This window comes from Haliaeetus albicilla, chromosome W, assembly GCF_947461875.1.
Source record: "Haliaeetus albicilla chromosome W, bHalAlb1.1, whole genome shotgun sequence".
NCBI lineage: Eukaryota > Metazoa > Chordata > Aves > Accipitriformes > Accipitridae > Haliaeetus > Haliaeetus albicilla.
In genome coordinates, this window is record NC_091515.1 from 44,277,966 (window position 1) to 44,305,762 (window position 27,797).

The window sequence follows — 27,797 nt, forward strand, 5'->3', positions numbered from 1 at the left end:
CCCATGCTGGAGCAGTTCGTGAAGAACTGCACCCCATGGGAAGGACCCACGTTGGAGAAGTTTGTGAAGGACTGTCTCCTGTGGGAGGGACCCCACGCTGGAGCAGGGGAAGAGTGTGAGGAGTCCTGCCCCTGAAGACGATGGAGCAGCAGAGACAGCGTGTGATGAACTGATCGTAACCCCCATTCCCTGTCCCCCTGCGCCACTGGAGGGGGGGGTAGGTAGACAATCCAGGAGTGAAGCTGTGCCCAGGAAGAAGGGAGGTGTGGGGGTAAGGTGTTTTAAGATTTGGTTTTATTTCTCATTACCCTCCTCTGTTTTGATTGGCAATAAATTAAGTTAATTTTCCCTAAGTCAAGTCTGTTTTGCCCGTGACGGTAATTGGTTGAGTGATCTCTCCCTGTCCTTATCTCGACCCACGAGCCTTTTGTTATATTTTCTCTCCCCTGTCCAGCTGAGGAGGGGGAGTGATAGAGCAGCTTTGGTGGGCACCTGGTGTCCGCCACACTTTTCTACAGGCTTAAAAACTTGTCATTTGTGCATATCACAGCCTCTTTTGTATAACATCACTTAATCTCTTTGTCATGTCAACATTTTTACAATATTGCAGAGATATTCAAGTTATTTACTATACAAGTACTGTGTATTCTCTCTAGCTATTATAGTTTTGAAGACTACTTATGATTAACTTTTTATGGTATTACTCAGAAACTTTGTATTTTCACACTTACATATCCAATAGCAGTAAATATATGCAGTTTTTTTCCTGGGAACTAATGGCAGTCAGCTATAGTTCCTCTTGCTGCTGTTATTTCTTATTCTCTCCCTTCTTTGCACCTGAACAATACCAGTTGCACTTTTTTTATAAAAACAGGATATAATGGTTTTGTATATAACCATGTCTCTTCAGAATGCTGTGGAATTGATCAGTGGACTACTTACATTTCAGGAGTTAAAATATCTCTGTCTTAGAATTTAAAACATAGACAGATTAGTTTTTATGTACAAGTGTGTTAGCAACCAGTGTTAGATTGATTTTTCTTCTGAAAAACATCTACCAGACACTGGGTAACTCTAATACTTTTTTTTGTATTGTTGAAACCTACAAGACAGTAGGTGACTGGGAACATATAGATTCTCAGTCAGCAATTGAATGACACAGTGTAACAACAACATAGAAGTTAATGGGAATTGGCACGTTTTCATTGAAACACAGTGCTAATAAAACCCCAAATATTTAAGGTGATGTGAAATAAAACTTTAATCCTTGTCCAAAATCAATGCCCACCAAGCAGAAGGAATGAACAGTTTGGTTTTAAATCACCAATGAGGATTAAAAGTGCATATGAAATGTAACTGAAGGGCTCGCAGAAGAGAACAAATGTTTAAGCCCTATGGCTTTGCTCAAGTTTACATACCAATCTACATTATAGAGCTTCTTTATACTATCAATAGAGACAATTGCCAACGGTTTATCTGTTCAAGCTGTTACAATGTTAATTATCAGATAAAAATATGATGACTTTACAGAAGTCTCATTGTTTTAAAAATATTTTTTAGATTCTGAGGTGAATGAGCTTATGTCGCTCTGAAATATATATGATATATGGTTGTCGTGGTTTCAGCCCAGCCGGTGACAAAGGACCACGCGGCCGCTCGCTCACTCCTCCCGCCCCCCTCCGGTGGGATGGGGGGAAGACGGAGGAGAGAAAAAAAAAAAACAAACCTGGAACCTCGAGGGTTGAGATAAAAGCAGTTTACTGGGACAACACAAAGAAATTACAACAACGGTACTAATGAAAGAGTATACAAAAAGAGTGATGCACAGTGCAACTGCTCACCACCCGGGACCCGACGGTCCGACACTTCCCCCACCGAAAGTCCAGACCACCCCCCCCCCCCGGCCCGCTCCCCATTTATATACTGAGCATGATGGCACATGGTATGGAATAGCTCCTTGGCTAGTTCAGGTCAGCTGCCCCGGCTATGCCCCCCACCTCCCAGGTTCCTGTAAAAATTAACTCTATCCCAGCTGAACCCAGGACAATGGTAAAGAAGTCCACAGCTAATAAATGCAAGATGGATTTGTATGTCCAGAAATGTCACAAAACACTAATATCCAGTGCTTCCTCCTAAAACCTCCTACCCAAAGCCTGTGACTCAGATCTGCTATCGAAGACACAGCACTCAGTAGCCATCTTCAACTGGGTTTTGCAGTCAGAAGCACTTACCCTGTTCCCTGCTAAAAGCTTAATTAAATTTTCATGGAAAAGCAAAACAAAATGACACTAATTATGCATGTTATGTTAGTGGAGTTATTTCCTCTGTTTAAATTTATTCCAACTGTGATATGTTCTTACAGTTTTTACAGATCTTTAATTCAGTGTAGCCAGAAGTTAATCTTCTATATACTAGAAATTTCTAAATACTTCATGTCCTCTCAGACACTTGGGCTAGCCTAGGAAAATAGGCTATGTTTAAAAGTATGCTATCATACTTTTTAACCAAAGCAGCTTAAATAATAGTGTTAAATTCCTTACACAGATTGTCCTTAGATAACTAGGATTAGCAATGGTGATTGTGTCCCAGGGAAGTTCCTGAACATTTATATATCGCATGCAAGAATGTTCATGATATGGTTCAAAAGATCTCACCAAGAAAAAGATACTATGTATAGAGGAAATACCTTGGCTAGGTTATAATCATACTATATTTAATTGTAATAGTCATAGAAGCTTACTTTTTGAGCACTGTAGTTCTGTTGTCTTGAATGCTGAAAATGGATTTTACCTTGCAAGTTCTTGCCAGGTTACTGCAGTTCTGGTATGTCTCCAGAAAGGTAGGAGTTTGTTCATATTTCACAACTGTGCTATTTTTATTGAAAGTAATGGTCTTCAAAATATTTCTTATTTTTGTTTGGTTTTATAAGGCCCTGTATACTTCTTCAATTATTAATTTATTCACTGAGTTATCTTGGCCATGATCTGCAGTGGGCTCTGTGATGCTTGTCTTCTATTTCCTGATATGCATAAAGATGTCATTATATCTTTCTGGCAAGCATAAGTAATATTTCCTGCTATGCCCTAACAACATACTTATGCAGTGCTGTAAGGATATGGGAGTTGCTGAACTGACTCAGAGATGTGGCTGATCTGGTCTGATATCCTGTTTCTAACAGTGGCCAGCATCAGATTCTGCACAGGAAGATGAAACAACACCAGAGTAGACAGATGATGGATAATCTGCCCTAAGGAAAATTTTTTGGTAACACCTGACAGATAAAGATTATTACTTATACTGGGTAAAGGACCAAATAAGAGTTAGGCATCTGGGTCCCATTATTTTTCTATGAGAATAGGGGATAACTGCACTCGGTGCTTTTGAAAAATCTTCTCTGTAAGGTGTCTTATCAATTCCCTCAGTTTCCCAGCATTGTAACTTGTCTGATGTGCTGTTGTATAATTTTTTTCTGTTCTCAGTCCTGTTGTAGAATGCTCCCCCCCCAAGAGCAGGAGATATTTAAGATAACACATCATCATTAAGACTGCAATTGTAGGTTCTTCTTAGGAACATTTCTCTCATGGATAATGTTTGTCCTGTATTGCTAGGCTGAAGATGAAGAAGGCTACCGCAAGTTGATTGACCAAAAGAAAGATAGACGCCTAGCCTACTTATTGCAGCAGACAGATGAGTATGTGGCTAATCTGACCAATCTGGTATGGGAGCACAAACAGGCACAAGCAGCCAAAGAGAAGAAAAAGAGGAGGAGAAGAAAGAAGGCAAGTAGCTAAAACTAACATTTTTATCCCACTTCCCTCTCAAATACCATTTTAACATTGGTAAATGCAGTGATCTCCAGTTGTCTTACAGAGATCGGAGTGTCTGAAATCTGCATTGCCAAATTCTTAACATTGAATGAATTCATATTTCTCTGAAGTCTGTTGTAGGAAATGCTGTATTTTTGCCATGCTACCATTATTCCAAAGATGGAAAGAAGAAGATGGGATTAGAAACCTGTGGGCTGTAAACATTTGAATTACTGATAAACTTCCTATAGGCAAAAATGGGCCCACCATGTAAATTAGGAATAAATTATGAGAGTCCAAACCAGAGTATATCAGAAAAGGCTAGTATATTCAAATGTAACATATAGAACTGCTTATTTAGACCTCTAGATTCTAAACTCAGTTCTATATTTGGTTTGTAGGGCCATTAGAAATAGCCAGAGAAAGAGAACTTTAATAGGTGTATTTTGCATAAATGGGTGTTCTACAAGTAGTATTTTTCATTGTCTACATTGTAACCATTTAATTTAAGCCTTTTGAAAATCCACTTTGTATGTTATTAAATATTTCTATCCCTGTCAGAGAGACTAGTTGGTAACTGAGCAAATTTACGAAAAAAAAAGAAAAAAGTGATAATTAAGTAATAATTTGTCATTTTTTGTGACCCCTAAATTCCTTTCCTGTCCCAGAGGATGGGTAAGATGGCCTTAATAGCCCATTTCCATCTCTAGTTTTCATGGTGTGAATGATCTTACTATCAGCTGTAAGAAAAAGTCTCAGAAGTTTCATGTGCTTGTATATAAACACACTGCTGTAGCTAATATTCCTGACAATTTAACTTTGTCTATTTAGGACACCAAGAATATATACCATTTAAAATGTTAATATATGCATTGCTTAAAAGCAATGCTCTATATGTGGTAATAAATGACAATATATAATAAATGGACAATTTTGAAATGACTGACATAAAAAATATTACTTATTCCCCTCTATCCATCTCCAAGACAGCTGTACATTTTATTAAGAATATATTTTTAACAGAGAAAATGGCCTGTGCCTCCAAAGTAAAGATGTAGCTTCTCCTGGACCAGAAATCCAGTAGGCTAGCCATGTACCAGGCACAGATTTACCAAGGCAACTAAGAGGGTTGTAGATTTCCCATTAATACTGCTAAGTGCTGTGAGTGCAGTAGTACCTGTATATGTATCCCCCCTACATCCATCAATATCTTTATTTGCATTCAGCCCAGGCTATGAATATGCAAAGTGAAAAACTGTTCGTGCTCTACAATGCATTCATCATATAAAATGGTTTTTATGCTCATAGCTTGACTATAATAGTTTTGCCTCTGTTATAGAAGGCAGAAGAAAATGCAGAAGGAATGGGATCTGGTCTTGGTCCTGATGGAGAGGTATGAATTTCACAAGCCTTTTTAGTTTGTGGTGTTAGTTGGTTTAATTTTCCCAGAGCTTGTTATAACTTATAGTGGTGGTGAAAGATTAAAGTGTATGCCAGACATTTGGCCTCTTTGTTCAGTTAGTACTCTGTAGGGCTTTTGCATGTGACTAAGAGCCACGTATACACTCAGAGAGAGTGCAAAAATGAAACTGATTTGCAGAAATTAGTTCAAAAGGTGCCTACACATCTAGAATCTCTAAGGTCGAGGGTAGCAAGTGTGCATGCTAAGGTCCTCATAAGACACACACAGAGATCACAATTCAGTCTTATCTGAAAGAAAAGAAAATACAATAACATGAATGTACAAGCATACATATCTTATAGAATAGAATAGTTCCAGTTGCAAGGGACCTACAATGATCATCTAGTCCAACTGCCTGACCACTTCAGGGCTGACCAAAAGTTAAAGCATCTTATTAAGGGCATTGTCCAAATGCCTCTTAAATGCTGACAGGCATGGGGCATCAACCACCTCTCTAGGAAGCCTGTTCCAGTGTTTGACCACCCCCTCAGTAAAGAAATGCTTCCTAATGTCCAGTCTGAACCTCCCCTTGCGCAGCTTTGAACCATTCCCATGCATCCTGTCACTGGGTACCAGGGAGAAGAGATCAGCACCTCCCTCTCCACTTCCCCTCCTCAGGAAGCTGTAGAGAGCAATGAGGTCTCCCCTCAGCCTCCTTCTCTCCAAGCTAGACAAACCCAGAGTCCTTCGCCGCTCCTCATAGGACATGCCTTCCAGCCCTTTCACCAGCTTTGTTGCCCTCCTCTGGAAGAATTCAAGTACCTTAACATCCTTCTTAAATTGTGGGGCCCAGAACTGCACACAGTACTCAAGGTGAGGCCGCACCAACACTAAATCCAGAGGGATAATCACTTCTTTTGACTGGCTGGTTATACTGTGTTGAATGCACCCCAGGATGAGGTTTGCCCTCTTGGCTGCCAGGGCACACTGCTGACGCCTATTGAGCCTGCTGTCAACCAGCACCCCCAGATCCCTTTCTGCAGGGCTGCTCTCCAGCCACTCCTCTCCCAATCTATACTTGTGTCCAGCATTACTCTGTCCCAGGTGCAGAATCCAGCATTTGGACTTATTAAATTTCATGCCATTGATGATTGCCCAATGCTCCAATCTATCCAGATCCTTCTGCAAGGCCTCTCATCCCTCAAGAGAGTCAACAGCATTTCCCAGTTTAGTATCGTCAGCAAACTTGCTAGGGGTGCATTCAACTCCTGCATCTGGATCGTTAATAAATCATAGAATCATAGAATTGTTTAGGTTGGAAAAGTCCTTTAAGATCATCAAGTCCAACCATCAACCCAACACCACCATGCCCACTAAACCATATCCCTAAGTGCCACGTCTACAGGTCTTTTAAATACCTCCAGGGATGGTGACACCACCACTTCCCTGGGCAGCCTGTTCCAATGCCTGACAACCCTCTCAGTAAAGAAATTTTTCCTAATATCCAATCTAAACCTCCCTTGGCGCAACTTGAGGCCATTTCCTCTCATCCTATCACTAGTTACTTGGGAGATGAGACCAGCACCCACCTCACTACAACCCCCTTTCAGGTAGTTGTAGAGAGCGATAAGGTCTCTCCTCAGCCTCCTCTTCTCCAGACTAAACAGCCCCAGTTCCCTCAGCCGCTCCTCATAAGACTTATGCTCCAGGCCCCTCACCAGCTTTGTTGCCCTTCTCTGGACACGCTCCAGCACCTCAATGTCTTTCCTGTAGTGAGGGGCCCAAAAGTGAACACAGGACTCGAGGTGCGGCCTCACCAGTGCTGAGTACAGGGGGACAATCACTTCCCTGCTCCTGCTGGCCACACTATTTCTGATGCAGGCCAGGATGCCATTGGCCTTCTTGGCCACCTGGGCACACTGCTGGCTCATATTCAGCCGGCTGTCAACCAGCACCCCCAGGTCTTTTTCTGCTGGGCAGCTTTCCAGCCACTCTTCCCCAAGCCTGTAGTGCTGCATGGGGTTGTTGTGACCCAAGTGCAGGACCCGGCACTTGGCCTTGTTGAACTTCATACAATTGGCCTTGGCCCATCGATCCAGCCTGTCCAGATCCCTCTGCAGAGCCTTCCTACCCTCAAGCAGATCAACCCTCCCTCCCAACTTGGTGTCATCCGCAAACTTGCTGAAGGTGCACTCAATTCCCTCATCCAGCTCATTGATAAAGATATTAAAGAGAACTGGCCCCAATACTGAGCCCTGGGGAATACCACTTGTGACTGGTCGCCAACTGGATTTAACTCCATTCACCACAATTCTCTGGGCTCGGCCATCCAGCCAGTTTTTTTCCCAGCGAAGAGTACACCTAAGCCATGAGACACCAGCTTCTCAAGGAGAGACAGTGTCAAATATATTGAACACAACTGGCCTTGAACCCTGAGGAACACTGCTGGTGGCTGGTCGCCAGCCAGATGTAGCCCCATTCACTACAACCCTTTGAGCCCTGCCATTCAGCCAGTTCTTCACCCAGTGCACTGTGTACCTGGTCATCTCACAGTTGGACAACTTGTCCAGAAGGATGCTGTGAGGGACAGCATCAAAAGCCTTACTAAAATCCAGAAAAACTACATCCACCACCTTCCTTTCATCCATTAGGCAGGTGACCTTATCATAGAAGTATATTGAATTAGCTAAACAGGACTTTCCTTTTGTGAACCCATGTTGACTATGCCTGATGATTGCATTGTCCTTTAAATGCCTTTCAATAGCACCCAGTATGATCTCCATAATTTTTCCAGGTACTGAGGTTAGAGGAACAGGTCTGTATTTTCCCGGGTTTTCCCTCACACCCTTCTTGTAAATTGGAATAACGTTGGCTAGCTTCCAGTCAGTGGGGACCTCCCCAGACTCCCAAGACCTTTGGTAGATGATTGAGAGGGGTCCTGCTGTAACATCCACTAACTCCTTCAGTACTCTATTTTGTTCCTTTAAAATAGTTCCTACTATGAACAAAGAATCATATCTTCAGTTTGTATTTTGTTAATTTAGCAACTCTCAATTTCATCAAATAGAGGCTATATGTCCAGGAATTCCTCTGACAACCCCCCCCCCCCCCCGAATCTGGAAGATTATCCAATTACAATTTAAAGCAATTTACAACAAGGATGACTGACTGAAGACAGAAGTCTGTGAGCATCAGGAAAAGAGAAAGAAAGACTATGAGAGAGTGTGTGTGAGAGAGACAAAGCTTCACTTTCTCATGAGTAAAGTGAGGAGAACTATACCTGTCCTTAAGTTTTGTGGAGTGTGGAGTCAAGGTGTCTGGTTTCGGGTTTGGAACTGCTTGCTTTCTTTCCTTTCTTCTTTTCTTCTACTTCTCTCTCTCTTGCTATGTGCAGACCCCATATTTATATAAGAAACTTATATTGATTCTTATGGAGTCTTGTTAGATTTACATGTGTTAACAAAAAGGACCTCTTAAAAGTTCTGTTTGGGGCAGTACAGTCAGAGAATAAAAGATGGCTGTTAATCCTGGTCTGAGTCATGAGAGTGGTATATGGCTTCTCCTCCTGGGAAGAAAAGAGAGGTTCTAGAGAGGCATTACCTTGGAAATCCTACCCAGAGCAGCATCAAGAGCTACCAGCTCTTCCTAGCTCTCTCTATGTGCTGGAAGCTGTCCAAAGAAGGAGACTGTACTGTCATGTGTGGAAGGAGAATTGCATGATCATGCATTCTCATCCCATGCCCATGATAGGTATTGCTATCCCTGAGCTGGCTCAGGAGAGGGTTCAATTGATTCAGAAGCCGTTGATATTGACTGCTAATCAAGCTCATTTACTCCTCTTCATTGCTCACAGCTCCTGCCTGACTCACCCTTAGGCATGGCTGGGCAAACCTTACTGTTTAATACTTGCAGCTTCAGATCTGACCTTCTGCTTCAGCCAACATGACTGTGGGTCAGTGGATTGCCTGGGCACAAGCTGGGAGCTCTGTGTTACAGTACATAGGAGCGAAGGAATTTGGAGAAGTCATATACCATTGCCATAGCTTTTTTATAACCAGGATTTTATCCAGTCTGGATTAACATTGGTGCTAACTTGTTTCTCTTCAAAGAACTGGAAGTCTACAACAAAGGTACATTGAATCTATCACTGAGTATGCTGAAAAATCCTTTTGAGCTTTGCAGACACTTAAAACCAAATGTTTTTCTTGAGATAAAAATCTGTGTATAGTAAATTATTTATTTTTCAAAATGCACTTATAAGCACAATGGATTATATCATCTCATTACTAGAAAATACACTATTGACATTGCACATCAATTCCCTTTCTGGCATAGGGTAAAATATACTGTCACAAAGGCTTCTCAAGATACCTGAAGGTACTTTGTCCCTCAGAAGCAATTGAAAATGAAAGGTTTTCCCATATTGTTCTTTGAACAGTTATCTCTCTTTTTCTTTTTTTTTCTTTTTTTTAGTAGAATTGGAGGACATATGCTGCCTCATTAAGAGCTATACTGTTATGTCCTGTTTTACTCATTTATGTGTAAATACAACTTGAAAATTCTTCTTATTACTTAGTCTTATCTACACATGAAAGTAATATCTTTGCTGGTGTAGTTAAAAAAGTACAGTCACATCCTTTAATGTATATACAGTTGCACCAGGAAAATGTACATATACTGCTGTAACATAATCATTTATAGAAGGGGGAATAAGTTTTATACTCACTGTAAGTCATCTTTATATCTGTTCAAATTTTTTTTCCAGTTTTGTGTTTATATATTTTGGGAAAGGATTCTTTATTGTGCTAATTATTATTAAAAAGAAGATATTTAACCAAAATAGTTTGTAAAGTAGAAAATCTGTGGTTTGAGCAGGCCAAAGAAGTATCAGAGATGTAATTTTGTTCTGTTTTTCTTTTGTTAGAGCACCAGAGTAAGTGAAAGGGAGTCAGGACAGTGAATCTTTAACTAGGCCTTCTTTACTTTAAAAGTTAATTAAAAACTTATAACTCCATTTCTTCATCCATAAAGAAAGAAAAAGGCTGAAAGCTCAATGTTTTTTCTCCTTACAGATCTCCATCAGTATAAGCAGCAAGAGTGAAAGGACTGTAAGCATAATATACTTTCTCTCTTCTTTCAGAGAGGTCAAGTTACTTCTGTTCCACACTGCTCCCATTCATTTACTTGGAATACTGTGATGCATGTGTGGATATTAAATGTAGAGATGTTACACACAGAAATACTGTGACTTGGTGTTAACTTGGTAGCAGTATGGGAAGCCGAGGCTTCAGTAACACATTAACTTATTCAGAGTCATAACTTTGCAGTTGCTGTTAGCTCTCTTCATTAACTGTGGCAAACACAGGAAGACCAGTTATCTTATAAAATTTCATCTGAATTTTTAGCCCATAGATGAGAGCAGTCAGATGAGTGACCTTCCAGTCAAAGTGACTCACACTGAAACAGGCAAAGTTCTTCTTGGACCAGAAGCACCAAAAGCAAGTCAGCTAGATGCTTGGTTGGAAATGAACCCTGGGTAAGTAGCTAGCAAACCAATGGGGTATTTTTATTATTGGGGGGTGTCAACTGTATTGTTATTTTTTATTAAACTGTCTTTTTTATCTATTACATTTGCCTTTTAATTTATTACTTGTAAGTCAAGTAGGAAATGTATTGAATCTATTCCATTCCTCCCTTTGTATTTCTAATTCGTATTCTTTTGTCTTCTCTGTATAGATATGAAGTTGCTCCCAGGTCAGACAGTGAAGATGAAAGTGGTTCTGAATATGAGGAGGAGGTAGGTGTGCTTTTCTTCAAATTTCATTTTTAGTAGTGCAGTAGAGCAAACCCCACATTATTTTCCTGTATGTTCCTTTTTTTATAGGCTTGAAGAAAAGCAGTAGCAAGTGTCTAATTGTTTTAAACATAATACAAACAGCAAAATACATCCTTTTTGCAGTGATGCTCATTGCATAGCATGTCTTTTATATGTGCTGTAAATGCCTACCGGATAATCTGAATGAGGGGAAAAGAGAACTTGTTTTACTCTCATATCATCAGAGTAAAAATAATGAAATAATCATGTCAAAACAGGCAAGCAGGTTCCTATTTTAAAATACACCTCTGTAAAGGACATATGGTGGCTTTGTGTTGAATGAAGTTAACATCTTTTATATTCTAGATGCATCTTGTATCCATTATGTAATACTTTTCTACAGAAAGCAATGCTTTCCTAGTCTTAACATTGAAGTGTTGCCTATTGAGAGGATGAGAAAAGACAAATTTTATTGATTGTGGTGTGATTCTGATTCGGGTGTTTTGAGTCAGTAAATGGCAAAGGTTTATTAGGATCATTTACTAGAATACACCTTCATTTTTACAGTTGCACATCAGCATTTGGAAGCTTTCAGGGTAATTTTGTGGTTTTTTTTCCTTGGTAATTCTTCAGTAGGGATGAAATAGGGCCAATGTAATAAGACATAGTTAGGTACATTCATTTGTCTGCTTATATCATCTTTGATAGATGCAATATTATAGAGCAATATTTTGCTCTGTTTAATTGTTAAGAATTTAAACTATTCCACAACACCCTTTTCTTCAAATGGTTCAAGCATTGTTAGAGAGCCCCCAGTAAAATCAGAAAAATTTACCCATTTGTCATCCATTTAAGCTGTAGCTAAAAGGGAAACTATAAATAAAGATAAAAAATATAATCTGTTATAAAAAAATAATAAACCAAAAGCTTAAAACAGCATGAATGCAGGAGCTCGTGCCAGTTTTTTAAGCTGTCTTACAGTATCGTGTATCTTGAATATGATACAAACATATGCATAATATCAGTCTGCTCTATGAGCAGGACAGGTAGAGTAAGATTTTTATAGATGAGAACACTGAAGAGGAAAATATATTTTCTTAAAGTATTGTGACTTTCTATTAGTTAATCTACATAAATCATTTTTTTGTGTTTTGTTGCAGTGTATCAAGATAGCTGTCAGTTGAACTTTTTAGTTTAGGTTCCTGTCAGTATAAAGCATTGTTCAATGAAAACTGTTAATAAATGTGTGAGTGTTAGCCAAAGTTACGACAGAGTAGCATTGGAGAATACAACATTTTCCTGTTCTTTTTCCATCTTCTCTAGGAAGATGAAGAAGAATCAAGTAGGTTAGAAGCAGATGAGAAGATACTTCTGGATCCTAACAGCGAGGAAGTTTCTGAGAAAGATGCTAAACAAATCATTGAGTGAGCTTTGGATTCTGCCTTTTTCTTATTTTTTTTGTTTTTTCTCTCCTCCCCCCACCCCTGAATGGTGATTTCTTATCAGGGCTATCAAAATTAGCTTGCTCTAGATTACCATGAGTTGCTGGTTGTTGTAACGCCTGTGACATGCATCTGCAGGAGAAGGGATATGAGCACTCAGTAGTACTTGTGTACTACTTAAAAAGTAACATGCATTCTTCTAAGGGTGAATTTCTCACAGTTGAGAATTTCTACTGCCTCTTTACCACTTGTATAAATAAGTGAGCTATACTGAAAAATATATGTATTTATGGGAATTTACATTTATTCTTTGCTTTCCAGGACAGCCAAACAAGATGTGGATGATGAATACAGTATGCAATATAGTGCTACAGGGTCTCAGTCCTACTACACCGTTGCTCATGCAATCATAGAGAGGGTGGAGAAGCAGTCTTCTCTTCTTATTAATGGTACACTAAAACATTATCAGGTAAGAAATATAGTTGGAGTTAGCTTAAGTAGTTCCAAACCCTTTTATTCAAAATAATACCCTGCTCTACAGCTGACAGTTACATAATAATGGCCAGGCCTCTATATAATATACTTTTCATTGAGTAAAGTATGTTAAAATGTTTAAGACTTGCCTTATCCTAGATATTTCATTACAGTACTTAAAATGACAAACTGTTTGAAAATGCGTTCAGAAACACAAGATATCTATTAGGTTAGAAATTGATGATCATATGGAGAAAGGGAATGTAGTCTTCTATCCTGGATCAAATTTCATACATACTGCTTGAATAATACCAACTTTCTATATATACCTGTAAACATCTCTTTTCATTGCAGACCAGTAGTATTTTGGTTTTGCTCTCCTTCCTATCAACCCAGTATTTGGATTTTTGCACATTATTTTAATTTTAATTTATTATTTTTTAAATAATCTTTTTCTTCTTTTAATATTTAAAAATTTAACAATTTGAGCTTTTAGCACCTCAGCGTGGATCTCTAGTGACTGAATTGATAAAATTGTTCTATACAATATTTGTTTTATATACAGATTGTTAGTGTTACAGATAAGATGCACACTTTTCCAGAGAGCTTTACAGCAGGCATGTTGAGGCCTGGTTTTGGTTCTTGTCCTATCACTCTCCCTTTGACTCTTATGCCCTTCAATATCCACTAGATCTTATCCATTTTTTCCTGCCCCATTTTCCTTCTCTTTTTTTTTTTCCTTTTTCACGTGTTCTTCATTCTTGACTTTAGTTAGGCTGCCTCTTCCTTCTGCACATCAGTACATCAGTGAAGGGGTGATTAATGACACAGGAAAGAGTTTCTCTATTATCAGTTCTGCAGCCACTTGTAAGTGGGAGACAATTGCAGAAAAAGTTCTGCTTGACTGTTGTTGCCCTGAGTTCAGTAAAGACAGTCTTCAGAGAATTTAGTACCTAAATATAAATCAATCAGCATATGTGTGAAGCTGATAGATTGGCTGTATTATTTTGTACAATTTTTCATGGATACAATGGATTACTTTTGACGTACAGTGTTTTCCCCATACTTCTTAGCTGAACTTTCTCAGACCTGTTAATTTACTTCTCTCCCCATGCATGAGATTCATCAAACATCTGGATCATGGAAGTGGGGATGTGTCTAGATTACACTTGTATGGGATAATGTGATATGTACATGCATAGAAGACTGTGACAAGGAAGTAGTCACCGTGCTAGGATGTGATAGAGTGAGTGTGCCTTCTAGCTAGCCCAGCTAGGTAGATACTGCTTACTACACTGTTGTGGCTTCTTCCAAGCTCTGGGATTCTACATGTCAGGCATAGTTGGCCAGTGGACCTCTTCTGACACATGGAATTGTGGACAGCAAACACTAAATGGGTGTGTACTACAAGAGTTTCAAGATGCTAGTGATACAGTCAGGGGGTGTGAAGTGGAACCAAACGTGAGTCTTATGGTTAGTGCATGAGACTTGATAGGTTTGGTTTTGAGAGTTTTAGTTGAGGCAGAGATCTGACATGAAATTTTACTCCGAAGGTTTTAAATTTGACAGTGTCTAAATTAACAAATAGAATCTTTTAGTGGTAAGTGTTAAGAAACCTGAAGCATGGGCGGCAGTGTTAGTCTGCCTACAGTACAAAAAAACTTCAGTATGTATAAATTATGACTTTGTAGCATGGGCCACACTAGCCCTAAATAGCGGTGATGACTTTAATATAGATGTAAATCATATCACCTTTTCCAAGACATATTGGGAATTGCATGCACATAGTACCGTGGAAGGAAAAACAGCATCTAAGTAAGAACCTTGCTTCTGTAATATTAGTACTACCTACCTCTGTGGATTTCAAATAATTGAAATGATTATTCATTTCAGCTCCAGGGCCTGGAATGGATGGTTTCACTCTATAATAACAATTTGAATGGAATTTTAGCTGATGAAATGGGACTAGGAAAAACCATACAGACTATTGCGCTCATCACTTATCTGATGGAACACAAAAGACTCAATGGCCCCTATCTCATCATTGTTCCCCTTTCGTAAGTAAACTCATTCTGCTATTATTCTCTGTATTGTAGTTTGATTTCTTAGCAACATGTACTTTTTTTTCACACAATGACAAGATGAGGCACATCTTGGAATTGCACTGAGCGTGTACTCTGAATTTAGTCTGTGATTATTTCTTCCTAACTGATTGTCTAGCATTGGAAAGGTGACCAGATGGCTGATAAAAGCACTTTGTTTCATTAATTTTGCTGTTCACTCTGCTGGCATGCTATATAGTATGTCCTACTTCACTGTTACTTACTCCTCACATTAGCCACGAGAGAGGAATGATACTTTTTTTTTTTTATATTACATGCCTGTAGTTTTCCCCATTCTAGGAACCTTTTAAACTTTCTAGAAGAGAGAAGCTGAAACTTGAGTCATTAGTTATTTTAAAACTCTTTCTTCCTTCTCTTTGTTGTGGTTTAACCCCAGCCAGCAACTAAGCACCACGCAGCCGCTCACTCACTCCCCCCCATCCAGTGGGATGGGGGAGAAAATCGGGAAAAAGAAGTAAAACTCGTGGGTTGAGATCAGAACGGTTTAACAGAACAGAAAAGAAGAAACTAATAATGATAATGATAACACTAATAAAATGACAACAGTAGTAATAAAAGGATTGGAATGTACAAATGATGCACAGGGCAATTGCTCAACACCCGCTGACCAACACCCAGCTAGTCCCCGAGTGGCGATTCCCCGCCCCCACTCCCCCCAGTTCCTAAACTAGATGTGACATCACATGGTATGGAATACCCCATTGGCCACTTTGGGTCAGCTGCCCTGGCTCTGTCCCCTCCCAACTTCTTGTACCCCTCCAGCTTTCTTGCTGGCTGGGCTTGAGAAGCTGAAAAATCCTTGACTTGAGACTAAACATCACTTAGCAACAACTGAAAACATCAGTGTTATCAACATTCTTCGCATACTGAACTCAAAACATAGCACTGTACCAGCTCCTAGGAAGACAATTAACTCTATCCCAGCTGAAACCAGGACACTCTTCTCCCCCCATAAGATGCACATTAGACCAGGTTGGTGCTGCCTTGGCATGTCCAATGACTTCACAAACAAAAGGTTATCTTCTGTTCCCATATCATACTGGCAAACACACTTTTACCCATTTAAAAGAGTATTTATTGTGATTATAAAGCTGAAACCACACAGTGCAAAAACAAATCTGCCTAGTGGCAATAGTATATCATTACAGTTGAATACAGGTGTATTTTACTGTAGACTTCATATAGCTATATCAGAAAAGTTGCAGGCTCAATTTATGAGAAGCAATCAGCTTACAACGACACATAAGTCTTTCTGTGTAGGTATATCTTCCCCTTAATATGTGCCAAAATGCAAAGGTATACTTCAAATACTTTGCTGAATTGGTCTGAAAGGGACCCCTGAATATAAGGGGAAGAGACATTTTCCCCACTTTATTTCTATTTCCTCCCCTCTCAAATAAAGATTCATATATCCTGATACAATATATTATGTGCTTCTTTTTAAATATACTGTTTATTATAGGGGGTGTAAGAAGTATGTTGAGACTCCAGCATTCAGTGGGAAACAGATGGCATAATTATGAAGTTTAACTTTTTTTTTTTTAACAAATAATGAAATATATTATTTTTACCTATTAATCTTGTATTTAGAACTTTATCCAACTGGACATATGAATTTGACAAATGGGCTCCTTCTGTGGTGAAAATATCTTACAAGGTTTGATTTATTTTTTTATATGAACATAAAGCTGAAAGAATAAAACATGACAGTTAATAATCCCAAGATTACTGTAATTAACTGTAATTGCTTTCGGTTAGCAAAATGCAAGGATTTGCTGAGAGCAATACAAATGATAAATACTGCACATTTTGTATACAGCTGAATATTTTGTTGTTTGGCTACTTCAGTTCCTATGAAGTCAAGCAATTAGTAAGGAGACTAGACTGCCAGCTGCATGCTTCCATTCCCATATAAACAGAGCTTTACAGTCCAGCAGCTGGTTAGGGAAACCACTCTTGAAGGAGTATGGAATATATCAATATATTTGGTATGATTTTGCAGGATTACAAGGTCATATATTGGCTCTTTCTCTGCTAATTCATGACTGTGCTGCATAGAAATATAGGTATATCTGTTTTCTTCATCCTTTGTCTCTCTTCTAGGGGACACCTGCCATGCGTCGCTCACTTGTTCCTCAGCTTCGAAGTGGAAAATTTAATGTTCTTTTAACTACTTACGAGTACATAATAAAAGACAAACATATTCTTGCTAAGGTAAGGAATATCTGTCATCTCTTAACAGCTAACCCTTAAAGACATCGTCTTATTTGGTGCCTAGGACAAAACACATGTTTTTGATTTATAGTCCTGATTTGCTGTTTTGTCTTGCTAAAAATTAACCATTTCATCTACCTTTTCATTCCCCTGTTGACAAATGGATCCCTCCCTCCTGAAAACAGTGGGATTTTCTGGATATAATTCAGAGAATAATATTGCTCTGGAATTTTGTCAGTACTGTGGACTTACCTGTCTTTAGAAAAGTGTGATTTTTCTTTCCACTGCCTGATAGCATTTATCCTAATCTGTCATCCTGACTCTACTTTTCTAGTTTTGTTTCTGAGCTGAAGCTCACTGTTATTACAACCTCTCCAGCTGCGTGGTGTGTTTTTCCCAAGTGACCACCTATATAATGAATTTTATATCCAGACGCTTTATTACATAAGAATCAGTTTTTAAAAACTCACAAACTGATCTGTGGATATTGGTGCCTCAGATGTAATGAATTGTTTTGAAAACTGTATGGCAGTATAAGAGTATTTTATAAAATACACACAAACCCAACCAGGTAGGTATGTTTTGCCATACTGTGAAACCTTGTGATCCTATTGTCTTCCTTTTATCCTATTATATAATTAGACGTCTCATTTGTCCTCTCTGGAACATAGACAATACATGACCTTAGCATAATTTTGAATGGTTGAAAACAGTTTTATTCTGCACAGGTTTTCTATCCCTCTAGTTTTTGCCCACTGTTACTAAAAGACAAGAGCAGGGAACAGCAGTGTGGCACCAACCTTTTCTGTGCAATGGGGCTATGTAGCATCTGATGAAAGCACTTGAGGACTACAAAGTGAGACATTACTGGTCATGTGATCAGTACATCATAGTCTTGTTATGTTGCTGTGTACCCCATCACATAAATAAAATGTTGCACATAACTACAAACAGAGATATCCTATGGTTTATGACTGGCATGCCTTTGGCATAGGAATTTAGGGATCTGGGGGTGCTGGTTGACAGCAGGCTCAATAGGAGTCAGCAGCATGCCCTGGCAGCCAAAAGGGCAAACCTCATCCTGGGGTGCATTCAACACAGTATAACCAGCCAGTCAAAAGAGGTGATTATCCCACTGTATTTAGTGCTATGTCTTTGAGTTAGGTATGAGAAGAATGTTGATAACACTGATGTTTTCAGTTGTTGCTCAGTAGTGTTTAGACTAAAGTCAAGGATTTTTCAGCTTCTCATGCCCAGCCAGCGAGAAAGCTGGAGGGGCACAAGAAGTTGGGAGGGGACACAGCCAGGGCACCTGACCCAAAGTGGCCAACGGGGTATTCCATACCACGTGACATCACATCTAGTATATAAACTGGGGGGAGTGGGGGCTGGAGGAATCGCTGCTCGGGGACTAACTGGGCATTGGTCGGTGGGTGGCGAGCAATTGCCCTGTGCATCATTTCTACATTCCAATCCTTTTATTATTACTGTTGTCATTTTATTAGTGTTATCATTATCATTATTAGTGAGCAGCTGCGTGGTGCTTAGTTGCTGGCTGGGGTTAAACCACGACAGTCCTTTTTGGTGCCCAACGTGGGGCTCGAAGGGCTGAGATAACGACAAACCTGTCCAGAGGTTGTTAAAACAAATTTGTTTTAAGCATTCATTATATTGGTCTAATAGTCACTGGTTACTATGTTGATTTATGTGTTCTTAGAGTTGTTGCTCTGGTTTTTAAAGTTCTGTTATGTATCACCTCGCTTGCTGTATGTAAGTCCCTTTTCTGCTGCTTATTTTCCGTGGGAGGTGGATTAAGGTTTCCACTTTGATGTATTGTATAACACTGGTTTATGGTATGATAAAGTCATCGGCTGTGGGATTAATCCGGTATTTGCACTCAGCATTGTCACCTCTATACTTGAGGAGCCATCTGTGGGAAACTATTAATAATTACACCCTTTACCTTTCCTCCTCGGAGAGCCAATCTATGGGTGGGATACCTCTCTTCCCCTCCCCTTTCTCTTTCAGTCCAGTTACAATGGTGTTTGAGAATTTTGAAAAATTTGAATAGCCTTGGGATGTTGAGACCAGCACGGTCCTAGCCCTACTGCTAGGAACTAGCATGTTCCTGAATGTGGTTCAGCTCTTGTTTAAGGTTAAACAACTATTGAAGAAGATCACCCAGAGATCTGCCCCAAGGCTGGATAATTCTGAGTGGCAGGGTGTGTGGGGTAGTATGGGCAAGTACCTAGAAGAGTGGGCACCTCCAATGTTTTGGAAATTCACCCCTGAACAAGTGCAGAATCCAGAAGAACTAGTAAAATATTTGGAAAAGGTATGCTGTCACCCCGGCAGCTCCAGAGAGATACAAGACACTGCAACGTGCTGGGGCCTGGCCCATGCCTATCGAGCCCTGTTCGACACCACTCAGTACCCTCAAGGGGAAGACAAGGTCTCTGGACCTAATAACAAGATGACAGGCACTGCGGTCACCCAAACCTCAGCGATGGGCACTGCGACCCCTCCAGCCCTGGTGACGAGCACTGCTGCTACCCAAACCTCGGCGACAGACACTGCGGTTATCCAAAACCCCCGCAACTGATACTGCAACTGAACCAGCGGACCAACCTGCACCAGTATCAGTTGCCCCTGTACAGAAAAGGAAATATACAAAAAAATCAGTTCGCTTAGCGAAGGATGAAGATGAACCAGGGTCATCATGGGAACAGGAGGAAGAGGCAGAACCAGAGGTAATAACCCGGTCCCTATCCTTGAGCGAGCTGCGGGATATGCGAAAAGATTTTGGCTGCCGTATAGGTGAGCATATTATCACCTGGCTGCTCCAATGCTGGGACAATGGGGCTAATGGCTTGGAATTAGAAGGTAGGGAAGCCAAGCAGCTGGGATCGCTTGCCAGGGAAGGTGGCATTGACAAGGCAATTGGAAAAGGGACACAAACCCTCAGCCTCTGGAGGCAACTCCTGTCAAGTGTGAAGGAAAGGTACCCCTTTAAGGAAGATGTTATATGTCAGTCAAGCAAGTGGACCACCATGGAAAGAGGTATCCAATATCTGAGGGAATTATCCATGCTAGAGATAATTCATTATGACCCGGACAACCCACAAATACCCAAAGATCCAGACAAAGTCCAACGCACACGACCAATGTGGCAGAAGTTTGTACAGAGCGCACCATCATCCTATGCCAACCCATTGGCAGTACTGACCTGCAAAGACGAAGAGGCACCGACGGTGGATGAAACGGCTCGCGACCTCCATCAATACGAAGAAAATCTCTCCTCCTCCCTACAAGCCTGCATTTCGGTTGTGGAGAAGCTGTCCCAGGATGTCCAACAAATCAAAGAGGATATGTCCTACTCCACACTTGTAAGCACCAATGTCTCAGCTATTAGGAGTGAGCGTTCCTCTGCCCAAGAGAGAGAATATAGAAGGTACACACCGCGAGGTGCCCTGTGCTTTTACCTATGTGATCACGGAGAGGACATGAGGAAATGGGATGGAAAACCTACCTCAGTCCTAAATGCACGGGTATGTATGTGAGTTGTGAGGAAAAACCACCACAAAAGGGGATTCCCCCAGGAAAAATGCTGCTCCAGTTTCCAAACAGAGTAGAAGGGCTGATCTTATTTCTGATCCTCTTGAAGGGACTTCTGAGCCAATTTTACGAGAAGTGAATACTGAATACTCTGACCAGAATTAGAGGGGCCCTGCCTCCAGCCAGGTGGAGGAAAGGGATAACCGGGTCTATTGGGCTGTGTGGATTCGATGGCCTGGCACGTCAGACCCACAGGAGTATAAGGCTCTAGTAGACACCAGCACACAGTGCACTCTAATGCCATCAAGTTATAAAGGGGCAGAACCCATTTGTATTTCTGGTGTGACAGGGGGATCCCAAGAGTTAACTGTATTGGAAGCTGAAGTAAGCCTAACTGGAAATGAATGGCAGAAACACCCCATTGTGACTGGTCCAGAGGCTCCGTGTATCCTTGGCATAGACTATCTCAGGAGAGGGCATTTTAAGGACCCGAAGGGGTATCGATGGGCTTTTGGTATAGCTGCCTTGGAGATGGAGGGCACTGAACAGCTGTCTACCCTGCCTGGTCTCTCTCAAGACCCTTCGATTGTGGGGTTGCTGGAGGTTAAAGGACAACAAGTGCCAATTGCTACCACGATGGTGCACCAGCGGCAATATCGCACCAACCAAGACTCTCTGATTCCCATCCACAAGTTGATTCGCCAACTGGAGAGCCAAGGAGTGATCAGCAAAACTCGCTCACCCTTTAATAGTCCCATATGGCCAGTGCGGAAGTCTAATGGGGAGTGGAGACTAACAGTTGACTATCGCGGCCTGAATGAAGTTACGCCACCTCTGAGTGCTGCCGTTCCAGATATGCTAGAACTTCAACACGACCTAGAGTCAAAGGCAGCCAAGTGGTATGCCACAATTGACATTGCTAATGCGTTTTTCTCAATCCCTCTGGCAGCAGAGTGTCGTCCACAATTTGCCTTTACTTGGAGGGGTGTCCAGTACACTTGGAATCGATTGCCCCAGGGGTGGAAACACAGCCCCACCATTTGCCTTGGACTAATCCAGACTGCACTGGAAAAAGGTGAAGCTCCGGAACACCTGCAATACATTGATGACATCATCGTATGGGGCAACACAGCAGAAGAAGTCTTTGAGAAAGGGAAGAAAATAATCCAAATCCTTCTGAAAGACAGTTTTGCCATAAAAGAAAGTAAGGTCAAGGGACCTGCACAGGAGATCCAGTTTTTGGGAATAAAATGGAAGATGGATGTCATCAGATCCCAATGGACATGATCAACAAAATAGCAGCTATGTCTCCACCGACTAATAAAAAGGAAACACAGGCTTTCTTAGGTGTTGTGGGCTTTTGGAGAATGCATATTCCAAATTACAGTCTGATTGTAAGCCCTCTCTATCAAGTGACCCGGAAGAAGAATGATTTTAAATGGGGCCCTGAGCAACAACAAGCCTTTGAACAAATTAAACGGGAGATTGTTCATGCAGTTGCTCTTGGGCCAGTCCGGGCAGGACAAGATGTTAAAAATGTGCTCTATACTGCAGCTGGGGAGAATGGCCCTACCTGGAGCCTCTGGCAGAAAGCACCTGGGGAGACCCGAGGCCGACCCCTGGGGTTTTGGAGTCGAGGATATCGAGGATCTGAGGCTCGCTATACTCCAACTGAGAAAGAGATTTTGGCAGCATATGAAGGAGTTCAAGCTGCCTCAGAAGTGGTTGGTACTGAAACACAGCTCCTCTTAGCACCCTGACTGCCAGTGCTGGGCTGGATGTTCAAAGGGAGGGTCTCCTCTACACATCATGCGACTGATGCCACGTGGAGTAAGTGGGTTGCACTGATCACACAAAGGGCTCGCATAGGAAACCCCAGTCACCCAGGAATTTTAGAAGTCATCACGGACTGGCCATAAGGCAAAGATTTTGGAATGTCGCCAGAGGAGGAGGTGGCACGGGCTGAAGAGGCCCCGCTGTATAATAAACTGTCAGAAAATGAGAGGCAATATGCCCTGTTCCCTGCTGGGTCCTGTCGCATTGTGGGACAACATCGGAGGTGTAAGGCTGCTGTATGGAGTCCTACACGACAAGTTGCAGAAACTGCTGAAGGAGAAGGTGAATCGAGTCAGTTTGCAGAGGTGAAAGCCATCCAGCTAGCGTTAGATATTGCTGAAAGAGAAAAGTGGCCAGTGCTCTATCTCTATCCTGACTCATGGATGGTGGCAAATGCCCTGTGGGGGTGGTTATAGCAATGGAAGCAGAGCAACTGGCAGTGCAGAGGTAAACCCATTTGGGCTGCCGCACTGTGGCAAGATGTTGCATCCCAGCTAGAGAAGCTAGTGGTAAAAGTACATCACGTAGATGCTCATGTACCCAAGAGTTGGGCCACTGAAGAACATCGAAACAACCAGCAGGTGGATCAGGCTGCCAAGATTGAAGTGGCCCAGGTGGACCTGGACTGGCAACATAAGGGTGAGCTATTTATGGCTCAGTGGGCCCATGATACCTCAGGCCATCAGGGAAGAGATGCAACATATAGATGGGCTCACGATCGAGGGGAGGACCTGACCATGGACACTATCGTGCAGGTTATCCATGAATGTGAAACCTGTGCTGCAATTAAGCAAGCCAAGTGGTTAAAGCCCCTGTGGTATGGAGGGCGATGGCTGAAATATAAATTTGGGGAAGCCTGGCACATTGACTATATCACACTCCCACGAACCCGCCAAGGCAAGTGCCATGTGCTTACAATGGTGGAAGCAACCACTGGGTGGCTGGAAACATATTCTGTGCCCCATGCCACTGCCCGGAACACTATCCTGGGCCTTGAAGAGCGAGTTTTATGGTGACACGGCACCCCAGAAAGAATTGAGTCGGACAATGGGACTCATTTCCGAAACAACCTCATAGACACCTGGGCCAAAGAGCACGGCATTGAGTGGGTGTATCATATCCCCTATCATGCACCAGCCTCTGGGAAAATTCAGCGATACAATGGACTGTTAAAGACTACACTGAGAGCAATGGGGGGTGGAACCTTCAAACATTGGGATACACATTTAGCAAAAGCCACCTGGTTAGTCAACACCAGAGGATCTGCCAATCGGGGTGGCCCCGCCCAACCAAGACTTCCACGTACTGTAGAAGGGGATGACGTCCCTGTAGTGCACATGAAAAATATGTTAGGGAAGACAGTCGGGGTTACTCCTGCCTCAGGCAAAGGTAAACCCATTCATGGGATTGCTTTTGCTCAAGGGCCTGGGTGCACTTGGTGGGTGATGCGAAAAGATGGAGAAGTCCTATGTGTGCCTCAAGGGGATTTTTTTTTTTAGATGAGAATAGCCAGAATTAAACTGTATGATATTATTTGCTATATATATATTATATAGATATAACCCTGCTACTGTATGTTATCATTACTATAATTGTTATATGCTATATCCATAGTACTACAGTAAGAATCACTTAGATCAAGTAAGAAAGAACTGTGATAAAACTGAGCAAAGCGCAGTAGTGATGGAACCAGAACTGACTCCAGCATGCAACAATCCAACGGTGCACACCATCCTCCTGCTGCGTCAAATGTCACCTGCTCGTCACACTGCACTGAAGCCCAATCCTGCTCTACTGACTGAGAGGACTTTGCACCATCCCTCCTGCCCACAAAGACTGGTATGACAGATGGAGGCCAGAGTCGGAAACTAAATGAACTCAACGAACATTTTATGAACATGACCTATAAACTAAAGGAATGATATCTGTGTGTGCATACACATATATATATATATCTCTCTATATATATATCTATCTCATTGTTTATATGTCTCAAAGGGACGGAAAAGGTGATGATGATTGACCGGGATGTAACTGAAGGTATGGGAACTGAACATGACGTCAATGGTATAGAATAAGGGGTGGATACTGTCCTGGTTTCAGCTGGGATAGAGTTAACTGTCTTCCTAGTAGCTGGTACAGTGCTCTGTTTTGAGTTCAGTATGAGAAGAATGTTGATAACACTGATGTTTTCAGTTGTTGCTCAGTAGTGTTTAGACTAGAGTCAAGGATTTTTCAGCTTCTCATGCCCAGCCAGCGAGAAAGCTGGAGGGGCACAAGAAGTTGGCAGGGGACACAGCCAGGGCAGCTGACCCAAACTGGCCAACGGTGTATTCCATACCATGTGACATCACGTCTAGTATATAAACTGGGGGGAATGGGGGTGGGGGGAATCGCCGCTTGGGGACTAGCTGGGTGTTGATCTGCGGGTGGTGAGCAGTCGCAGTGTGCATCATTTGTATATTCCAATCCTTTTATTATTACTGCTGTCATTTTATTAGTGTTATCATTATCATTATTAGTTTCTTCTTTTCTGTTCTATTAAACCGTTCTGATCTCAACCCATGAGTTTTACTTCTTTTCCCAATTCTCCCCCATCCCACTGGGTGGGGGTGGAGTGAGTGAGCGGCTGCGTGGTGCTTAGTTGCTGGCTGCGGTTAAACCGTGACAGGAGGGGAAGTGGAGAGGGAGGTGCTGATCTCTTCTCCCTGGCATCCAGTGACTGGATGCATGGGAATGGTTCAAAGCTGCACAAGGGGAGGTTCAGACTGGCCATTTGGAAGCATTTATTTACTGAGAGGGTGGTCAAGCACTGGAACAGGCTTCCTAGAGAAGTGGTTGATGCCCAAGTCTGTCAGCATTTAAGAGGCATTTGGACAATGCCCTTAATAACATGCTTTAAGATGATCAGCCCTGAAGTGGTCAGTCAGTTGGACTAGATGATCATTGTAGGTCCCTTCGAACTGGAACTATTCTATTCTATTCTTGGCATGTGACCTGACTTACATGAAGCCTCTGGTCACATGGCCTAGGATTTGGATATATGCCTAACATCTGTTGGGGGTGGGGTGTTATATTTTTGGAATCATGACACATGCTTGTCTACTGGTTATCGGACCCACTTTCTGATCACTGAGGACCTCAGCAAGCATATAAAGCAGCAAGAGGCACTGAAAGGTTCACATCTGTAGCAGAGTAGCTTTTGAGGCAGTATTTGCTTTTTAAAAAGCAAAAACAACAACCCCCCCCAAACAGCTGACATGAAGTGTCTGAAAGGACTGAACTAAAGAATTGCCTGAATCACTGATGTGCTGAGGTTCAAGCAGTGTCCCATCAAACTCATCCTATGGGGTATAGGTTAGCTATCCATGTCTTAGCACAGAAAGTAATAAAAACCATGGCAGTTTTCTTTTAGCATCTGCTCTGACTGCATTAAATTTTTATTCCAGAAGATGTAGTGACTGAGATGTCTTTAATTATGTTGCTTCATTTAGGGGTTAGAAGAAAGGGATTAACTGAATCAAAGCAAAATTCAAGGTTACTATCTTTTGAGAGAATGCAATTATTTTGTCTGAAAATGCCTTTGCATCCTGTCTAGTTTCTTCTTTCTGACAGTTTCATTTGGATTTCTCATGTTCTTTTTCTTCCCCAGTAAGACAAATTCTGACCTTATGGTGCCAGTCTCCTGAACTCCTCCCAAGAAATGAGGGGATTCGGCTGTTTGCTGATGCAAGCTTATTTACAGATGTAGCCTACCTAGTATTTGTTTCTCCTCTTGTTGCTTGGGAGGCCACTAATGCTTGGATAATGTCAGATTTGGGTTTCCAGTCATTCAACAAGAATGACTGATGTTTCAGTTTTGAAACATTCCTGTTTTAAATCTACTGGGAGGTAGGTTCTAATTCTGATGCTATCTGACCTGCTTGTTCTTTACCAGCTTTTCTTTTTCTTGCAGATTCGATGGAAATACATGATAGTAGATGAAGGCCATCGAATGAAGAATCATCACTGCAAGCTGACTCAGGTCTTGAACACTCATTATGTGGCCCCTAGGAGGATACTGTTGACTGGGACTCCACTTCAGAACAAATTGCCTGAACTCTGGGCTCTTCTCAACTTCCTCCTCCCTACCATTTTCAAGAGCTGCAGCACCTTTGAACAGTGGTTCAATGCTCCATTTGCCATGACTGGAGAAAGGGTACTGCAACAGTTTGCTTAAAGTTCATTAGAAACAAACCATTAGGATGGAAACAGAATGGAGGCCATGTTGTATGAATAGTCTTTGAACTCTCCTTTGTGCTCAGAGAATTAGCATACTTAAAAGCCACCTTTATTACAGCTTTAAAAGTCTTCATTAAAGTGTCTCTTTCTGGACTCTGAGTCAATTTAGTTGTAACATAACATTTACTGCAAACATTTATAATGAGAAATAATAATTTACCTAATCACAAAGACATTACATAACACACTGAGTTGCCTTGTTGTGACCTTTATAAACTTTTGTAGGTGGACTTAAATGAGGAAGAGACTATCCTGATCATCCGTCGTCTCCACAAAGTGCTCCGGCCCTTTTTGCTAAGGAGACTGAAAAAAGAAGTTGAGTCTCAACTGCCAGAAAAGGTTTGCAATAGAAAGGGGGTTTATACTTTTTTTTTAGCACTATATAATATTGGGTTTTGAGATACATCCTAGATAAAAGGACTTATTAAGTCTTGGTTGTTGTGGTTTGTGTTTTTAACTCTGCAAAGAAGAAATACTGGCCACTGAGGAATCCTGATTTCTGCATTCTTGGTCTTAATCCTCAGTCCTACAGCTTTAATTCTGTATGTAGCCACCCAAGGTTTATATAAGACATACAGCTTGTTTCCATAGTATTTGGTTTCAAGGCATTAATGAATGCCAGTCATACCCTGAGAGTCATATTGTGCCACTCATGCACTGAGAAGAAACTTTGTTCACTGAATTGTTTCACTGAAACTCCTAAAGGACTGTGTGACATTCATAAAGTTAGGAGAATTTTAGTTAACTTTTCAGGACTCTTGAGTTGTGTGAAGTATTTTGTTTGGCTTGTATATGTGTCTTAACCAGTTTGTGCATCTCAGAATGTAAAATTCAACACTGATTTGAAAG

The 27,797-nt window shown here is 41.4% G+C and overlaps 1 protein-coding gene across 4 annotated transcripts in view; it reads left to right on the forward strand.

Annotated features, from left to right (window-relative positions):
* Positions 1 to 27,797, forward strand: part of LOC138683545 (probable global transcription activator SNF2L2) — a 231,771-nt gene that overhangs the window by 68,475 nt on the left and 135,499 nt on the right. For all 4 annotated transcript variants that reach the window (XM_069775524.1, XM_069775526.1, XM_069775525.1 and 1 more), the window contains 11 exons: positions 3,609 to 3,779; positions 5,146 to 5,199; positions 10,614 to 10,744; positions 10,945 to 11,005; positions 12,347 to 12,447; positions 12,787 to 12,934; positions 14,833 to 14,996; positions 16,653 to 16,719; positions 17,166 to 17,276; positions 26,623 to 26,865; positions 27,174 to 27,287. In XM_069775524.1, coding sequence (XP_069631625.1) covers positions 3,609 to 3,779; positions 5,146 to 5,199; positions 10,614 to 10,744; positions 10,945 to 11,005; positions 12,347 to 12,447; positions 12,787 to 12,934; positions 14,833 to 14,996; positions 16,653 to 16,719; positions 17,166 to 17,276; positions 26,623 to 26,865; positions 27,174 to 27,287 — 1,365 coding nt within the window. The remainder of the gene's footprint in view (positions 1 to 3,608; positions 3,780 to 5,145; positions 5,200 to 10,613; positions 10,745 to 10,944; positions 11,006 to 12,346; positions 12,448 to 12,786; positions 12,935 to 14,832; positions 14,997 to 16,652; positions 16,720 to 17,165; positions 17,277 to 26,622; positions 26,866 to 27,173; positions 27,288 to 27,797) is intronic.